The sequence below is a fragment of the Myotis davidii genome, unplaced genomic scaffold, assembly GCF_000327345.1.
Source record: "Myotis davidii unplaced genomic scaffold, ASM32734v1 scaffold187, whole genome shotgun sequence".
NCBI classification, from domain to species: domain Eukaryota; kingdom Metazoa; phylum Chordata; class Mammalia; order Chiroptera; family Vespertilionidae; genus Myotis; species Myotis davidii.
In genome coordinates, this window is record NW_006383018.1 from 5637308 (window position 1) to 5656112 (window position 18805).

Consider the following 18805-nt stretch of genomic DNA (forward strand, 5'->3'; position numbering starts at 1 on the left):
TTATGGAATAAAAGAACATTCCTCTTCCACTTACTTATGTTTATCTTTTTCTAACTAGTTAGTATTTTTATTTCTTTAGTTCTCCACAAGTTTACTAATGAAGGATGTTATTCAGGAGGCCTTCTAGAGATTTTGTGGAATAGCAGCTGAGTTTCAATAAACACTAACATAGTTATATAGAAAAAAATATATATGTATATATATGTATATACATATATATAAAGATGAAAGTGATATAACCTATTAGTTTGGTTTTTATTCAGAAGAAATTTTCACAATAATGATTTATATTGCAAATGTGGTAGAAAGCTCTGATAAAGGTAATGCAGGGAAATTAGTGAATTAATTTTTATAAGAGGCTTCTAGAATTAACACCAGAATTTCAAAGTAGTGTCAGTACACTTTTGTCTTTTTAATAGTGTGTTTTAATTTATAGATGTAACGAATTCTTGTGTAAACAAGTTAAATGATGCATAGATTAAAAAAAAAGAATAGATTCATGCTCTTTCTACCACATATGACATGTTCCTTTGAAGTAACCAAGTATATTGGGTTATATAGTAACCCTTGAATGATGTGAGACTAGGAGTGCTGACCCTCACACAGTTGAAAATCCACATATAACTTTTGACTTCTCAAAAACTTAACTACATTTGTCCCTTGCTATCCATGAAGATTGGTTCCAGGATTCCCCACAGATACTCTAAGTTGTGAATGCTCAAATCTCATACAAAGTGGTATAGAATAAGGCATATAGGTGGCCTTCCATATCCATAGATTCCCAACTGCAGATCAAAAATACTGTTTTTAATCCATGATTGGTTGAATCCACGGATGCAAAACCTGAAGATACAGAGGGCTGATTGTATATTTGTTGAAAAAAAATCTGTGTATGGGAGGACCCAGGCAGTTCAAACCCATGTTGTTCAAGAGTCAACTGTATTACCTTTCACATCTGAAAAAAATGATATAAAATAAATATGTAAAAATCAATACCTTGATAAGTATAAGGGTGAAGTGTCTGCAATTTACTTTGAAATGCAATTAAAAATTAATGGATTAAAAAATGAATGGATTAATAGATGATTAGAGGGGTGGTTATATGATAAGGAAAATGTAGCAAAATGAAAGTTATAGAAACTAGGGGGTGGATATATGTTTGTTCACTGTAAAATTCTTTTGTCATTTAAAAAATTGAATAGCAAAAAAGAAATCTCATTTCTCTCCATACTTATCTGGAGATTCAGTACAACAGACATTTTGTGGAACTTGACAGGCTAATTCTAAATTTATAGAAAGAAAATGAGGCCAAAAGTACCTGAAACTCTTGAAGAAGACTGAAGTGGAGGGCATTGCTTACCTGATACCTGGAATTATTTAATCCTGCATTTTGTTTATACGGAGGTATCGAAATAAACAAACAAAATAAAGAGCTTAGAAGCAGGTTTCATATACACATACATTTTATGACAGTTGCATGTGTAGATGGGTAGAGAAAGAATCATTTTTAATAAATTGTTCTTGGAAATTTGGTTATACATATTTTTAAAAATTATAATATACATATACCATGTAGAAGTTTCATTTAAAGATGATTCAGTACTTAATTAGATAATACAAAACTATAAAACTTTAAAAAGTATATAGGAGAACATTTTGTGACTTCAGGATAGGGAAGGTTTACTTAAACAAGATGTAAAAAGCATACATCATAAGGAAAAGATGGGTAAAGTAAAACTAGAAAGTCCTATTTCTCAAAAGACACAATAAAGAATCCCTAAAACTTGAGAGAAGATATTTACTCCCCATGTAATTTACAAAGGATTAGTGTCCAGATTGTGTAAATAACTCCTATAAAGCCCTAAAAAAAAAGAGAGACAAATAATCCAGGAGGAAAATGTATAACGTCCTGAACAGGCACTTCATAGAAAATGAAAATCAAATGCCCATAATATTTACAAAAAGCTGTTCAACCCCATTATTAATCAGGGAAGTATGAAATACACCAAATGAGATACTGTTTTATACCTACCAGATTGCCAAAAACATTATAATTTGATATTACCAAATGCTGGTGAATATGTGAGACAACCATAAATCAGATATTTGCTGGTGGAAGTGTAAATTGGTACAAGCTCTTTAGAAACCATTTGGCATTACCTAGTAAATTTGAAAATGTGCTTACCCAGCAAATCTTTACCTATTTATATACCCAAAAGAAATCCTGCACGTGTCTGCTAAGAATCATGTACAGGACTATCCATAGCAGTCCTGTTATGTAATAGTAAAACCTGGGAACAACCAAAAGCTGGTAATCACTAGAATAATCACCAGTAAAAAAAGATAAATTAGTTGTAGTATATCCCTATAATGAACTGTGCAGGGGGAAAATGAACAAACCACACTGAAACATTACAACAGGGTGAATCTCTAGAAAAAGACATTGAAAAGCAAGTTACAAGTAAATACAGACTAATATATGTGATTCTTGATTTAGAGTTAAACAAAACTAGCAGATTACTTAGAGATACAAACACAATATTGAAGTTATGAATGGGTATGACAAAGCTAGTTACATGGGGAGAATGTCAGGGAGTAGAAATAAGGAAGTACATACAGGACTTCATATGTATACACTGCAGTGGGAGTGGGATGACAAATGAAATGGAGGTTTGTTTTATTGTTTTTTCTTTAAACTCTGCAACTATCATATAAATAGTCTTGATTTCAGTAGATAAAAACATAAAAAGACCACATATACAAAGTTAATCAATAGACTTTAATATACAAATAGCGTCAAGTAATTTTTCTTAAAGCCAAAAATATGCTAAGGAAATAAACTGTCCATTCATTGAAGAGTAAATCTGCATTATGTATAAAATGTAAAAAGATGATGGAGAGATTGTCATTTAAATTAGATACCATCAAATTGCCAAAACCTTTCAAGAGTCCCACCAACCAGTGCCAGCAGTGATATGAGACACACTCCTACATTGCAGTTATGATTGCAAATCACTGCATTTTTGAAAAGTCTATACTCATTTATCTGTACCAGATCCAAAATTTAATCTTTCTACAATTTGTGGTGAACATAGAAATATAGTTGATTGTGGGAGCTCACTCTATTTTGTAACTGTTGGTAAGCATCATAGCTTTACTTCTGATATTTCTCCTGGTTTCCCTTCCTGAGATTATCAGTTGCTGGAATTATCTTCCATAGACTGGTCCTAAGCACAGCTCTTCTAGAAGTTTTGAGATAAAAATTAAATACTTAGGGAGGACAAAATGCTAGTGGAGGCGAAATAAAATATGTCCAGCCCACTAATTCATCAAAAGTGGTTGTCAGGTTGTTGAAGGACTTGCAGTGTAATTTGGCCTGCTTCCACAAGGATGAAAACCCTCAAAAACTCTCATCAAGTCAGTGTTTTGAGAGCCAAGACTCTAGGCCTTAGTGTTCTAAGTCTGGAAACTCAATAATGCACCAAGATTTAATCAAGTTCAGAGGGACTGATTCATACTGTTCAACTTAGAAAGAACCAGAATACTAATTGTTTTATTTACTTTGGGAGGTACAACTGATATAATAACCAACATCATTCATGTGTTTTGTACTCTCCTGGTTGTTAGATTCATAAATCAGAATGAGCAAAAAATTAAAGTTACCTGGACGTGTGTACGGAATATTCTCATTAGACTGGCTGACTGATGAATGCTCGTTTCATTGCAGCATCGCCAGTCCTATAGCTCTTTCATGTCCCTCAAGGACTCTCCCTACATAGTTCCCAAGATGGACCTCAGTATCATTAAAACATTAGGGAAATTCCGTGCTTCCAATTTTGTGACATTTCAAGCTCCAATACAATATAGATTCACAGAGTAGGATCTAGCTTTGTTGTTCTCAAAACCCAATTTGGAGAATAGCACTGTGTAAAATCCTGGAGTTCCTTGCTCTGTGAGACTAATTCACTATACAGACCTAGGCAGCACAGAGGTGAAATATGGTTAACTTGATTTCCCTCTGTGTGTTTAGATACGTAGTTCTTACAAGTCATTGGCTCATCACTAAATGAACTAGAATGAGGTTTAGCAGTACTCACAAGTACAAGCTAGACTTCACGTTTACATTCTTACCTACCATTCTAGGAAATTTCTAGTCCTTCTTCAGAGCCCAGCTTATATCTCACCTCCTTTCATGGCTCCCTTTCCATTCCCAGATGGAGGGAATTATTCTCTCCTCTGGGATCCCATAGAAATTTTCAGTTACTTCTGCTTCTATCCCTTTGTGTATGATAAGTGATCTAGTTGTCAAGTATGAGACACAGTTTTCTCATTCATCATGTTCATCTTTGTATTCTTAGTCCCCCCAAAAAGTAAGGCATATAATTGATGCATACTAAGTGTCTTGGATGAATTAAGTATGTCTCTGCAGAAAACCAATGCAGGTTTTCTAGAACAGAGGTCATCACACCAAATCCAGCCTCCACCTGCCCTTATAAAGTCTTCTGGGTACTTTGGTGCTCTCTGCTTTCATGCACAAGAGCAGAGTTGAGTAGTTGTCACAAAGAGCCCACAAACCTAAATTTTTTTTGCAGAGAAAGCTTGCTGACCCCTGGTCTAGACATATATTACCTTCCACTGAACATTGTCAGATAAACTCTGAAAGTGTCTTAGCCATTGTTTACCCTTTATCTAGATTTTTAAAACAGTAATATACCACTGCTTTTGGTCTGTCAGTTTACTATAAAGTTAGTGAGTAAGTTATAGCTATATTGGATTGCTATCCTGAGGATAACTCACTGGTGTGCTTGAACACCTAATTGAAGTGAAGGATTTCTAACTCAAGTTAATACTGCATTCACAAGTCATCATTTTGTTGTCATATTTGTGGGATCTTAGGAGAAACTAAGATTTAAAAAGCCCCATTGTAATTGGCTAAATGGTAAACGTTTAACCCCATTTGAGTTAAAATTAGAGAAGGTAAAAGACTATTTCTAGAGATTTATAAAACAAGTTATATGATAATAGGAGGCATGAATATATTGTCCTCATGCCTATTCTTTGAGTAACCTAATACTGAACTGCTGGTCTCTAGACTTATATAGCAATGGACCTTTATTCAGACAAGGTTAAGTAGAGTAAATTAAACACTATCAGTTTTCTACTGGTGATATCTAGAGATTACTATTCTAATTTTACATGTAACAATTAGCACATTGCCTGACACAGGACATACCTTCAGAAATATTTGTTGAACTAATGTCCTGGCAAGTAGATCAATTTTCAGGATTCATTTACTATTAATATATTGCATTAGGCCTTTATATATAATTGCTCAGAAAAGGGCAAGATTATATCCAGCTGAGGTTGGCAAATAGGATGTTAAAAAAAAACATAGAGTAACCACTGAAAAAGCAGAAATGGTAGGTAAGGAAGGCAGATCAAGCAGGGAGAGATGGCATTACCAGAGACAGGCACAAGTAAGCTGAATTTAAAGGAATGGGGCTGCCCCAGGCTGCCTGAAGCAATTTGTTTATGTGTGTTAAGAGTGGGTGCACATATAATTGCACAGTAGGTTGAGTCTACAATTGTAGAATTTAAACACCTTAGGAACCTTGCCTTACTGGGAAACCATAAGATGTTTGAGCAGAGGAATAAGAATGAAAATACACTAGGTATGGGAAAGATGAGTTAGGAGAGACTCTGAGGGGATCTCCTCTAAAGAGGAACAGTGAAGATGCAAGAATCTTTGACACAGACGTTGACTAGATAAAGGGCAGTGGTTCTCAACCTTCCTAATGCTGCAACCCTTTAATACAGTTCCTCATTTTGTGGTGACCCTCAACCATAAAATTATTTTCGTTGCTACTTCATAACTATAATTTAGCTACTGTTATGAATCGTAATGTAAATATCTGATATGCAGGATGTATTTTCATTGTTACAAATTGAACATAATTAAAGTATGGTGATTAATCACAAAAACAATATGTAATCATATATGTGTTTTCCGATGGTCTTAGGCGACCCCTGTGAAAGGGTCCTTTCACCCCCGAAGGGGTCGTGACCCACAGGTTGAGAACCGCTAATATAGGGGGAAGGAAGTGAGGAGTTCAAAACTGATCACAGGTTTCTAGCCTCAGAAAATATGATCTTGTCTTTAATAGAAAATAAGAAATCAGAAATGTTATGGGGGAAAGATGATCAACTCATTTTATAATAGAGGAGGTTGTACACTCAGGAGAGGAGCCAGGCCTTGGAGGTAATCAAGAGTCTTTTGCCCTGAGATGGAGGAGAATGAAGTCCAGAAAAGCCTTAGTATTTAGCTGTCGGGAGTTCTTTCAGTGCCTTTGGAGATGAGTACCAGGTCAGCAGTCTTCTCATTGCTCATGAAGGTAGTATTGGAGAGATTTCAAAAAGCCTAATAGAATTTTACATAAAGCTACATAAACAAACAAAAAATGTCACATTTCTATTTTTCCCCTGAAATCTAACGATCCAATGTTGGTTTTTATGTAGACTAGAAGTTCTGATGTCCATTAAAAGGTACTTGATTGATTTAAAATGGGCAAGTGCATTGTTACTTAATCTTGCCTCTTTAGCTTTTTGAAGGCATTCACATAAGTGTTCCTTGGAACACACTTTGGCAAATGTGTGAGATAATGATGTGAGGTTGCCTAGTAGCAGGCTCTGTGATGGGTACAATCAGGCTTTTAGTCCCAAGAGGTCCAATAACTGCCACTCTAATAGGTCACAGAGTGCATCCAAGTACATTGTCTCATCTGGTCCTCTCACCATCTCAGCTACCTCTAATTCAGAAAATAATAGGCAGTCTCCTTTTTAACTTTGCACAGTCCTAGCCATTAAGACTTACTTTAAGATTGACCTGGAAGGATCCAACACTTTCTTTTCTCTGGCTTCTCTTAAGAGAATTGAAATCCTGCTTTTTAGTTTTTTTAATGTCCATTAGCAAAATCACCTCAGAAGGTATCTGTGCCATGTCCATGGATTTTCTTTATGTGTCTGTGTCACATCTGTGGCTGATTAATTCAGTTACCTAAAGAGTAACAATGTAAATACTCATAATATTTTAGATTAGAAGTGGGTTTGGATGACTCTTGTATTTTATTATGTACATTTCAAGGAATTAATTGTAATCTGAGTGTCACTACCTAAGAATATGGAAAGCTCATTGAGAAGAACCCTTAGAGTGTTTGTTACTATCCTGTGCTTCTTTAGAGCTTTGAACATAGACTCCTAAATGAGAACTGTGTGTTTTGTAAGGATGCATGTTAACAAATTTCTCCTGAAATAAACAAAAATAAACCTGCATGGTTAATTGAACACTTTCTTAGGAGGACAGGACTATTCTCTCTGCACTCCATGCCAGGAAGTTGCTGGAAATTATTTAATTTTAAAGAGATAGAGATAGACAGCAATAATTAGGGAGGAGTAGTTTCACACTCTAATATGCATCAATATTAAAACACCCTTTGCTAATCATCTCAGATAACTGGATGTGCTGAAAGATAATACCAAACAGCATCCTTTGCTAACTGGTTCCAGGTAGAGCCTTGGGAGTTTTCCACCTTGTCCGAAGTGGAACAAGTTGCACCAGTGGAATCTAACTCCATTCGCAGAGTCTCTCCACTGATTGGTTTTGGGCATTATTTCGAAGGTGCCCATCCCCAGCAGCTGCTACCATTCGGAGTGCCAGCTTAACTCAGGGCGAAGATCATTCAGCTCCAGACACTGAGGAGCATTTTGCATCTTCGCCATCACAGGAGGCCAACCAAGTTATACTCCAACCCAACTTCAAAGAGAGACCTTTCAACGATATCAGTGTCCTAGAGCTGAGTCCCCGCTCAAGAAAGCCTTCCCCATGTTCTGCCTTCCTCTGTCCCAGGACTGGCCACAGGCCATTAGGCCGGAAGGGAAAGCAGGGAGCTTCCTTCCCCATCTTTCCTTTCTCCCTAAATCTTTGTGCCCATCACTTCCTCCCTAAATCTCTCTGACTCTCAGGGGTGGCTTTCTGTGCTGACCTGAGAGATACAAGGGCTGGAACAAAAGGAAAGTTATGTTGGTCCCTGCTGTTAATGTAAAAGGTGACTTGATAGTGCTGATTCCTCCTTATTTTATTCATTTCAATATTTTTGAAGCTAAAGCTCTTTGTGATGAGTATCGGGCCTTGATCTATCAGGACATCTTCTAGCTTTACTGAATGTTCCTCAGCATAGCTAGGTTTCTTATATCTTTTTTAAAAAGGCATCCATTATTTTCTTTTATTGTTAGAAATTGAGTCAGATCTCTTAAAGAGATGCACTTACTTTTGACTCATAGCTTTAAAAATAATAACTAGTCTTTCTTTACATATGTACATATTCTAGATGGTGCCAAAGGTCTCAAATCCCTAAGGGCGTCCAGTTCATTTGTGGTACAAGGAGGGAAAATTAAGCGGAAGTTTGTGGATCTGGGGTAAGCACTTCATGATGTGAAAGGCAAGCCCTCTGTAAAAGAAGGATTAAAGGAGAACATGTCAGCTTTTCTTTTCTGAATGTGTCTGCCTTTATAGGGCACCGTTGCGAAGGAACTCCAACAAGGGAAAGAAATGGAAAGAAAAAGAAAAAGAAGCCAATAGGTTTTCTCCGAGTAGCAGGTATGGGTGAGTGATTGAGGACACAGATTCATCTTTATAACTAAACTCCCTGGCCCCCTTCCCTTGTTCACCAAAATCAGTTGTCAATGTCTTCAATATACCTATAGTGAGATGAAAGAAAAATTTCACAATTTATATGTCTTACTCCAATTAAAGCCTACACTGGGCCCTGGAAGAGCCACTGCCTTAATTGCAGAATTTTGATCTCATGAACAGTTTCACCAAATATTTATCTAAGCACAGCATAATGATGCCAATGTGATATTAAGTACCTATTGGCTTTCAAGACTGTTCAATCCCCAAGCATGTAAGAATGATGACCGTCTCCTGCTGGACTCAGCTATTCGTTGGTAGCCCCTGTCAACTATGCGTACTGCTCCATAAAGATTTTCCTTTAGGGAAGTGTGCTTTATGCAGCATGTTTTCAAGTTTTCTTCTGAGATAACTTCATTTAAACCCCGCTTTGTAGAGAGAGATAGTAAAGCATAGAGCTCTGAAGTTTGACTGCCCGGGTTTGAATCAGAGCTCTCACCTTTTAAATCTTGGACAAGTTATTTAGCCTATGTGTCTCCATTGTCCCATGTGTGAATGGGGGTAATAACAGTATCTACCTTATAACATTAGTGTAAGGGTTAAGAATTTATTCATCTGTATAAATTCCAGATGAAAACATTTAAAATACTATCTGGCACATAGAAGGTATTATAAAAATAATAATAAAGATAACAGTTTGCTGCTATTATTGTTGTTTGCAAGTTACAGAGAAGTTTTACATTTATCGTTTGGTCCTTACAGTCGATCTGGAGGGCTGATAATACACCATACTTTACTGACGAAGGCTTCACCTCTGTATAATGGAATTGATTACCCCAGGACTATGCAATAGGCCAGTGATGGCGAACCTATGACACACGTGTCAGGGGTGACACGCGAACTCATTCTTTTGGTTGATTTTTCTTTGTTAAATGGCATTTAAATATATAAAATAAATATCAAAAATATAAATCTTTGTTTTACTATGGTTTCAAATATCAAAAAATCTCTATGTGCAACATGGCACCAGAGTTAAGTTAGGGTTTTTCAAAATGCTGACACGCCGAGCTCAAAAGGTTCGCCATCACTGCAATTGGCAATTGATGTCAATTAGCTGGGGCTTGTGTCTCCTGTCTAGATGTCTTTCCAATACTTCCTGTCATCTTCAAGTACTTACTCATCTAATGGTTGGTTTTTTAAAAATCGCAGTTTATATTCAATATTATTTTATATTAGTTTCAGGTATTACAGCATAGTGGTTAGACAATCAGATACTTTCAAAGTGGTCCCCTCGCTGGCACCATACTTAGTTATTACAGTATTGACTGTGTTCCCTAAGCTGTGCTTTCACCCCCATGACTATTCTGTAACTACCAATTTGTACTTCTCAATCCCTTCACCTTTTTCACCCGGCCCCACAAGTCTGACACCTGTCATTCTGTTCTGTGTCTATGAGTCTGTTTCTATTGTGTTTGTTCTTTTATTGTGCTTTCTAGATTCCACATATAAGTGAAATCATATCATATTTGTCTTTCTCTGACTGACTTATATTTCCTTATGAAATTTGGGAATCATCTCAAAAGCATAGAGTAAGAAAGATACATGCAAAATGCTAAGAATAAAGCACTGTAAAATCATTTGGGGACCACTTACCCATTTCATAGGTTGTCCTCTGCTGTTTCCTTGTTTTCTTTTTCTTTTTACTGGTATACCATGTGGTGAGAAGTTGTACCTTCTCCCTGAGATTACAGAAGAATTGGGAGGGGGATGACAAGAGAGAGTGCCAAATTAATTATTTTTGTTAGTTGGTTTTCCTTTATGCTGTAAAATGGAGAAAGGGTAGAAAGTTTTGTGTGTATTGAGGACAGCAATCTCAGTTAAAATAAGACCATAATGCAACTCAAAAGAGATGTAACTGTGTGATTTTGGAGTGAGAAATATAAAAGTCTATTTTGTGCCTTAAAGTTAAGAATAGAAAACTATCAAATATGCTTAGAGGAAATAAAAGAAACAAGTAATGAAACTGTTTAAGAGAGAGAAGCCCAGATACAGAATGGGAGAGAAGCTCAGACATCTCTGAGTTTCTCCCTTTCTTCTCTGGGCCTCTGAGGCAGTCACTCCCTCTCACTTTGAGGCTAAAAGGGGCAGAACACAGGCATTCAGCAGGCATGCAAAGGTTCTACTGAACGTGAAGGCAGTGGCCAGAGTATTACTACTTGGTATACATTCCAGATGAAAAGCGAGCACATCTGGATTCTGTTGGTGAGTGCTCACCTTACTCTCGGGCAGGCAAAACCTTGGATGGCTGATGGCAGATTGTCATGTGCACACTGCCTCAGCAGCTTTTGAACCAGCCAGTCTTCCCCCCTGGCTTCCTGGCCAGCTCTACAACTTTAAAACACCAGCTCTGGTGGCTCTGCTTTCGTCACAGGTGGTTGTACGTGTACCAACGCTATAGAATAGCTTTAAATTAGGATCATCATTTTCAAATTATTTGTAATTATAGTAGAATTCTGACAACTGAAAGGAATTCATGTAATGGAAATAGTAGAATAGGGAAGGAGAGAGACCTTTTCTATTTCAAAAAGGTAATTTTTTGAGCTATCACAGTACTTTGGTTAACACTAATCAAATCCAATGACAGCCTTTGTTCTTCTATGTAGATTGATAATGGGTCCGGAACCTTACAAAACATACTCCAGAAAGGACAATTACTGCCAGGTGGGAGTTTAGTGCAGCTGAGCTGGGCTGGTTTCCCGGGGCCCTGGAGGTAGGTGGGTGATGAGGACCATCAGCCACAAGATCGCACAGCAGCTGCGGGGAACTGGGAATAAATGCATCACCCCAGTGAGGCTTTCTCAGAAAGAGCAGTCTAACGCATGGATTGGGTTTGTAGTCTTATCTCCCGGGTGTTTCTTCCAGTTCTCATAAGGTCATTCTGAGGCCATTAGACATTATCTAAGTTATAATCTGAGGCTATTAGACATTAAAAAGTTAAGATACTTGCTAAAACCAATTTGGTTTGGTTTTAGTTTTTCCTTCCCTTAGAGTAAAAAATTCACTTTATTGTATTTCCTGTGGAGACTTAATGATTCAAACACATGGCCCACATGAAACAAATAGATGAGGTTAAAATAATCCTATATAATAAAAGGCTAACATGTAAACTGACCAGTCGCTATGACACGCACTAACCACCAGGGGGCAGACACTCAATGCAGGAGCTGCCCCCTGGTGGTCAGTGCACTCCCACAGGGGGAACATGGCTGGTGAGTGCAGTGGCAGTGGCAAGAGCCTCTCCCGCCTCCATGGCAGCACTAATGTTTTCCCACTGCCGGCCTAGGCCTGCTCCCTGCGGGCCTAAGCTGTCAGTCGGACACCCCCCAAGGGCTCCCAGACTGTGAGAGGGCGCAGGCCAGGCTGAGGGACACCCCCCTGAGTGCACAAATTTCATGCATCGTGCCTCTAGTAGTAAATAAACAAACAAACCCTACAAAGAAATATGGTTTGGTTTTATCCTTTTCAAATATGTGCTCAGTGAACATTCTGATTTAAAAACAGGTAACATAGCAGAGAAAAAAGCAGGAAACATTTAATTGTCAGAGCTTCCTCTTACCCTAAAGCAGCAGTTGCCAACCTTTGGAGCTGGTGGGAGAACCTCTAAATTTAGTCCCTGAATGGAAAGCCCTGTGAGCAGATCTGTATATCTCAGGACTAGGTTAGAGAGTGGCACATGGGAAAATGACAGGGAAGGGAGAGGGCACTTCTCTGGGGAAGTGAGTCTTCATTTACCTAAAGTGTGAACAATGGGAAAAAACACACCACTGGGTATTCAAGTATTCACCCAAGTATTCATCCTGACTCTGCCATAGGTAAGTCTCTGAATTCCTTGGACCTTGGTTTCCTACAAAAAATAAGTGAGGTGGACTAGAAGAACCTGGTCCCCAACCACCCATCCATCTCCATCTGCATTACCCAGTATGGTAGCCTCTGGTCAGATGTGGCCATTGAGCACTTGAAATGTGGCTAGTCTATATTGAAATGTGTTATCAGAGAAAATGCATGCTAGATTTCAAAGACTTAGTATAAGAAAAAAGAATGTTAAATATCTTCTTAAAATTTTTATACTAAGTAGATGTTGAAATAATACTTTGAATATTTTGCGTTAAATAACATTATAAAATAATTTTATCTTAAAAAATTTTTTTCATGTGGGTGCTAGAGAAGAATTCTTTAATCCTCATCCAAGGCTATGTTTTTATTGATTTTTTTTTTGGAGAGAGAGAGAGAGAGAGAGAGAGAAAGAAAGAAAGAGGGAGAGAGAGAGAAGCATGGTCCAGTTGCCTCCCATAAGCACCCTGGCCAGGGATTGTACCTACAACCTAGGTATGTGCCCTGATTTACCTCGTATTCAAAGTTAAAACCAACCCCCCAAAATCACCATGGAGTGTTTACCTTAGCAATTTATTTTTGAGGTCCTAGCCCCAGGATAATCTGGTTCCAAGATGTATATAAATGAGTTAATTGTTCTATGGAGCTGTAAACTATAAACCATTTAAATGCCAGGAAACTTACTTCCCCACCTCATCGCCCACCCCCATATGACATTTTAGCATTCCAGTTTCTAACAATAAAATAATCAGAAATATAGCTATGATTTGATTCAGTGACAGTGAGCCATTAGTGTACAAGCTGTGAAGGAAGTACAGAGCACATACCTAGAAATTCTTTTCAGATCCATTAAGAATTCATATCCACTGATCTTGATTTTTCATGGGGATTATGAAGGATGAATGTAGAGTTAGTACTTAGCCCATAACCTGCCCTGAGGGTAAAAAATGTTAAGAAAGAAAAGAGGAAGGAAAGGAAAAGAGGGAAGGAAGAATTTTATCTTATTCGTAATACATTTCTCCACCAAGTGAAACAGGCTGTAAGAGTGATCAATAATAGAATAACCGTTACCAAACACTCCTGTGCAACTTTTGTAGACTCAATAGTTGAATTTATCCGGAAGGAAATTGGCATTTATTTTAGAAAGCATGTCTGGAAAGCTGATAGGTCTATGAGTTTAAAGTAGTGGAGAGTTTACTTTTTTAAATGAACATTCCCTACTCAAGATCCAAGCAGATGGAAGCATGCCTGTTCAGCTCTTTGTGGATCCTGGCAAACACACAGAGGTTACAGCGGTGTATGGAGGGAGTTTTAGAGTCGAGGATACACAAATAAACGAGGCGGGCAGGATACAGCCTCAGCGGGGCACAGCCAGACCTCCTGGGGAATTGGAAAATATTCTTCAGAATACCTCAGAACCGGTGGTTTACAGCTGTGAGGATGTGGCCATCTCCTTAGAAGTGGGCTTGCATTCTTTCTGTGTGACTTTTCCTCTTGCCTTCCATTATCTTCACTGTCTAAGAAAGCCTCTGGATATCACCAAGGCTGGGCTTCCCTCACCTCCTTCATCACACCCCCATTGTGGCCTCCGGCCTGCCTTCAGCACTGGATGTCCAAGTGCAACTGGAATTATCAGTCTTGGATATTTTCCTGGCAGCGAGAATTTTATGGCAGCGTTTAGATGTGGTCTTCAGATTTTGTTTGAAATGTTGCCTGGCCAGGGTTTGAACTACCAAAAGTCCTTTCCAAATAAGTCATTAGAATGACAAAAATTAGATACCAATAATCTTATTTCTTGCAAAAAAAAAAAAAGTGGTAGTGGTTGTTCTAAAAGGGTTGTTACAAAGGCAGTCCACTTGGGAATAGGAAGATAGTTTAGCTGTCATTGATAATGGCCTATTTATAACTTAAAACAGTATCCATGTATCAAAGCACTACAATGCTTTATTTAAATTGTGGATGGAACACCTAAAGAATTTCCCACGTCACTTTGATTGATTCAGAAATTTATAACCAAAGGAGAAAAATAAATCATCAGGTCCCGTTTATTTCAGATATGCCTACTTATAAGAGTGTGAGACTACTGAGAAAATATTTTTATTTTAGAGCTTTCTCAGCATTTTTTAATGGAATGTAGGGCCTGAGCTAAAAGATAAACCTCAGAAGTTAAATTATGGATAGACAGAGAGAGCCAACTCCCCAAGGTGTGGTTCCATTTTTAAGGAGTGCAGATGGGAGAGGGGGCTGAGACCTCTCTGTGGAGACATTCCCAAGCTTGTAAAGCCTGAGATAACTTGTTTATCTCCCCCAGGACTTATATTTCTTTCCAAAGGCTGAGAGAACCCAAGATCCTTCCCAAGTTGAATTTGTTTACATTGAGGAGATAGGATTTCTCTCCTCCTCTCAGGGCAAGTCAGGGACAGCTGGCCCTCTCCTATATAACCGTACAGATTCATATTTTTTACATTTCTCATCTACAGTGTAGACCAACTTTAAGACATCTGGTTCTCGTTATGGAGAGAGAAAATTATGGTATGGGGAACCAGTGCAATAATTTTATGTAAGTATGTAATAACCTATTCTGTTCCAAAAGCCTCATATTTGCATTCAGGATAATATTAATAAATATAGATATTAAAATTTTTAAGAGTCAGCTCGGATATGTGTTAAAGTAGATCCAGATCAACTCCTCCCTTCTGTTCTCACAATTCTAATTCAGTAAGTCTGGGTGTCCAAGGATCTGCATTTGAACAGCTGCCCTAGTGATGCTTAGCAGACTGGTCCATGACCCCGGAGCAGGAAGCACTTCCACAGAAGACCAATCTGCCTCTGCTCGCATGCGTTAAGCTCAGTTATTGTACTCCTCTCCTCCATCGTTTCTTAGGAAGTAGGTGGGTTTAAGGATACAACATTTTTTTTAAACTTTAAGATGAAATTGAAGGTTGGCCCCTCTCTGGTCAGTCTTTCTGTTATCCTTGCAGGTTCCTATGTGATTTTATTGTCGTTGTTGTTGTTGTCATTTTAAGAAAAACACCATTTAGCCCTGGCCGGTGTTGCTCAGCTGGTTGGGCATCGTCCCATGCACTGAAAGGTTGCCAGTTCAAGTCCTGGTCAGGACACATTCCAGGTTTTGGTCTCCATCCCTGGTAGGGGGCGTGCAGGAGGCAGCCAGTCGATGTTTTGCTGTCATATCAATGTTTCTCTCTCCCTCATTCCCTCCACCTCTCTCTAAAAATCAATAAAACATAAAAATTGAATGGCTCCCATTCACTAAGAAAAAGAAATACACCATTTAAATCATCCCCTTTTCTGGAATCTTTAGTGTGGCCAACAGTTTTTCACCCCCAATCTATGATGTCAGTATTCTTCCAAAACTTCACTGATTTTTCATTCTCTTTAATTATCATTCTTACAATCCCTTTACATTTATACATTGCTTTACAGTTTATAAGATGGTTTTACATTTATTGTCCCATTTGATTCTCACAATAATCTTTGGAAGTGAGCAAAAATTGTTAGGAGTTATACTATTCAGGTAAATTTAAAACATGTCATATTTCAAAATATTTGACATGAGATGTGAGAAGATTGAAATTCAGTATCCATGTCAGACGTTAGCTATCTAGCTAAGGTGTTGAGTCACTTTTAAATGAAAGAGAATCTCTTCGTTGTCATCACATCAACTGCTAACAAATTGTAGGCACTGCATCAAGTATCATTTGGACATTTTGAGGGTGACCTCTTCCAAGATGCAGATACTACTGCCCATTCCTGCCTCAGTTCCTAAGAATTATTTTTCTCTAATGCAAGATATTAAGAAAAACATGTTTCAAACTGTGTTCTCAAATGCTTTTGAATGTTAAACAGTAAGCATAGACCATTATAGTTTTCAGAGTACTTTTTACACATACTGTCTCATTTAATTCTTAACCACATGTGATATACATAAAACATCCCTCTTTTATAGATAAGGGAATAGAGGCTGAGCAAAGGGCCATGGTCCTGTGTTCAGAAGGTGGCAGACCCTGACCTCCAAGCAGAGTATTAAGACTTCAGGTCTGGTGCTCCTTCTATGAAACGGCACTAAGATTATGATGAAAAACCAACCAAGTGTATGTTCTGCTTAAAGTATCCTGAGCCCTGAAATTTCCAAGTTATTTAAGTACATCTTTTTCTAAAGTTGAGACCCCTGGGAATCTGAGTTGAGAGGAGGCCAGGAAAGAATGCTCACCAGGAGCTAAAGTCACCAGCAGGGAGGCACTGGTGTGTGTCTCCAATTAGGGGATGCTGTGGTGACTAACCTCAGAGCAGCTCCTGAACGACAAGCTCCTCCCGGATGGTAATTCATCCACATACACAGGCACTGGCAAAAGTAAGTGTACGGTTGTGAGTACGTGAAACACGGTTTATTCTTGCATTACTATGTATTAATTGTTGTGTTATTTTCCATACAAATAACTGCAGACCTAACTTTTTGCCCATCCCTGTATTTATTAGGCATATTTCATAAAAATTTATCACGGACATAGCAGTACAAAACGTCTGTCATTACAGAATCCATTTAGACGCAAAAAAAAAAACAAACAAAAAAAAAAAAACAAAAAAACAAAAACAAAAAACAACAACCCATAATGATTAGGATTAATGTTCCAGTCAAAAGTGAAAGAAAAAAAGTATCTGTTGTGTAGGACAATTTCTCAAATTGTTACTTCGAACTGTGTTCGGAGCCCCTTCAGGGTTCATTTCTGTCAGTTTCACGTCTGCCCTTTCTTTGTCTAACACCCCATTCTTTTCATGAAACAGGATCTTCAGAGGCCGGCTGGACCACTGGAAAGCGAAGCCCTCCTCCGCAGCGCCGGCCTCCCCTCGCTCACCTTGCATGCCTTTCTCCTGGTTTCACGAAAGCCGGAAAGGATCCTATTCCTTCAGGAACCTGCCTTCACCTCCAAGTCCCCTCCAGCCTTCTCCTGAAACTCTAATTTCAGATAAAAAGGGGTCCAAGGTAGAAAACACTTGGATTAAAAAAGCAAACAAGAAAACCCCAAATCTCTTCCTCCTCTTCAATCTTTGGGAAGCATTCTCAACTTGTGTGTATGCTCTGGATCCAAGAAACCAATGTGATAACACTGCAATAAACAGTGCATGGTACTTCCCGTGTGGGGAACAGAGAGCCCCTCTAACCATCACCTTCTTTAATACTGGTCCCTGCTAGATTGTGCGTTAATCTTCGATTTGCCTGTCTTTTCACATATTGCTATTTAATCTCTGTTTGACAGTGAAACCATGCTGGGAAAGATGCATTTGAATCATGGCACAGTGTGATAGATCTGTTTACCAAGCATTCCAGTTTAAATTACATTACCAAACTATTTTTGCTGCGCTCGTCAAGATTTACTGGAAAACAGATAAATTTGGGACTGGATATGTGTTCAATACATCTAAATGAAACTCTTTAAAACAAACCCATGCTGACATAGCACCCTTACTTATTTCTTCTCTTAAATCAAGCTTCCATGTCGAACAGCTGTTGTAATTCTATCACGAAAGTTCTTTAACTTTAGCAGAATTAGGAAGTATGTGCATGGATGCTGCTTGTTTTTAAATGCATGGTGGTTATTTCCAGCATGACACTGCAAACCTTACCTAACATGTTATTGAAACACATGCGGTGGCTAACTTTCACATGTTGTGTGGTCTCCTTTTATCTGTGTTCACTTTTCTTTCTCAAACAGAAACATGTGGTTAAAGTTACTTGAATTTAATTCTTTTCTTGTGGTCAACAACTCACAGGGTTTTGGTGGGCTTTGGGGTTGTATTTCCACTGACAGTACCAAGTGGTAATGCGCTGTGTTGAATGCCTCCTGCTTAAACGCTCTACTAGCCCAGCTCCGTGCTCTGATTCAGTCTTCTCCGAACATTCCGCAAACCCTGCAGTCTGTTTGGTACTGAGCTCTCCAGCCTCTGGCATGGCATTTATTCTTGACAGCCAGCTCAGCCAGTACAAGAAAACCTAATGGAAAACTGACAGTCCAATTTCTAAGGCAGTGGAATAGGAAACAAGATGGGGTTGGCCAAGTTCTTGAGAGTCCCTGGGAAGCAATTAGAAAAGAAGTTTTGACAGCAGTAGACCACTCTGGCCTTGAAACATTTTCAGCATTGGATCTGATATATCTCAATGTTGTTTGAATAATTCTACCATTATCTTACACTGGAGGGACTCCAGATTTG

The 18805-nt window shown here is 38.3% G+C and overlaps 1 protein-coding gene across 8 annotated transcripts in view; it reads left to right on the plus strand.

Moving 5' to 3' along the window:
* PPP1R9A (protein phosphatase 1 regulatory subunit 9A) overlaps positions 1-18805 on the plus strand; it is a 230710-nt gene that overhangs the window by 206173 nt on the left and 5732 nt on the right. For 6 of the 8 annotated variants that reach the window (XM_015558301.1, XM_006779231.2, XM_015558300.1 and 3 more), the window contains 3 exons: positions 8385-8472; positions 8570-8653; positions 17381-17579. The exons of the other annotated variants lie outside the window; for them this stretch is intronic. In XM_015558301.1, coding sequence (XP_015413787.1) covers positions 8385-8472; positions 8570-8653; positions 17381-17579 — 371 coding nt within the window. The remainder of the gene's footprint in view (positions 1-8384; positions 8473-8569; positions 8654-17380; positions 17580-18805) is intronic. 8 annotated transcript variants of the gene reach the window in all.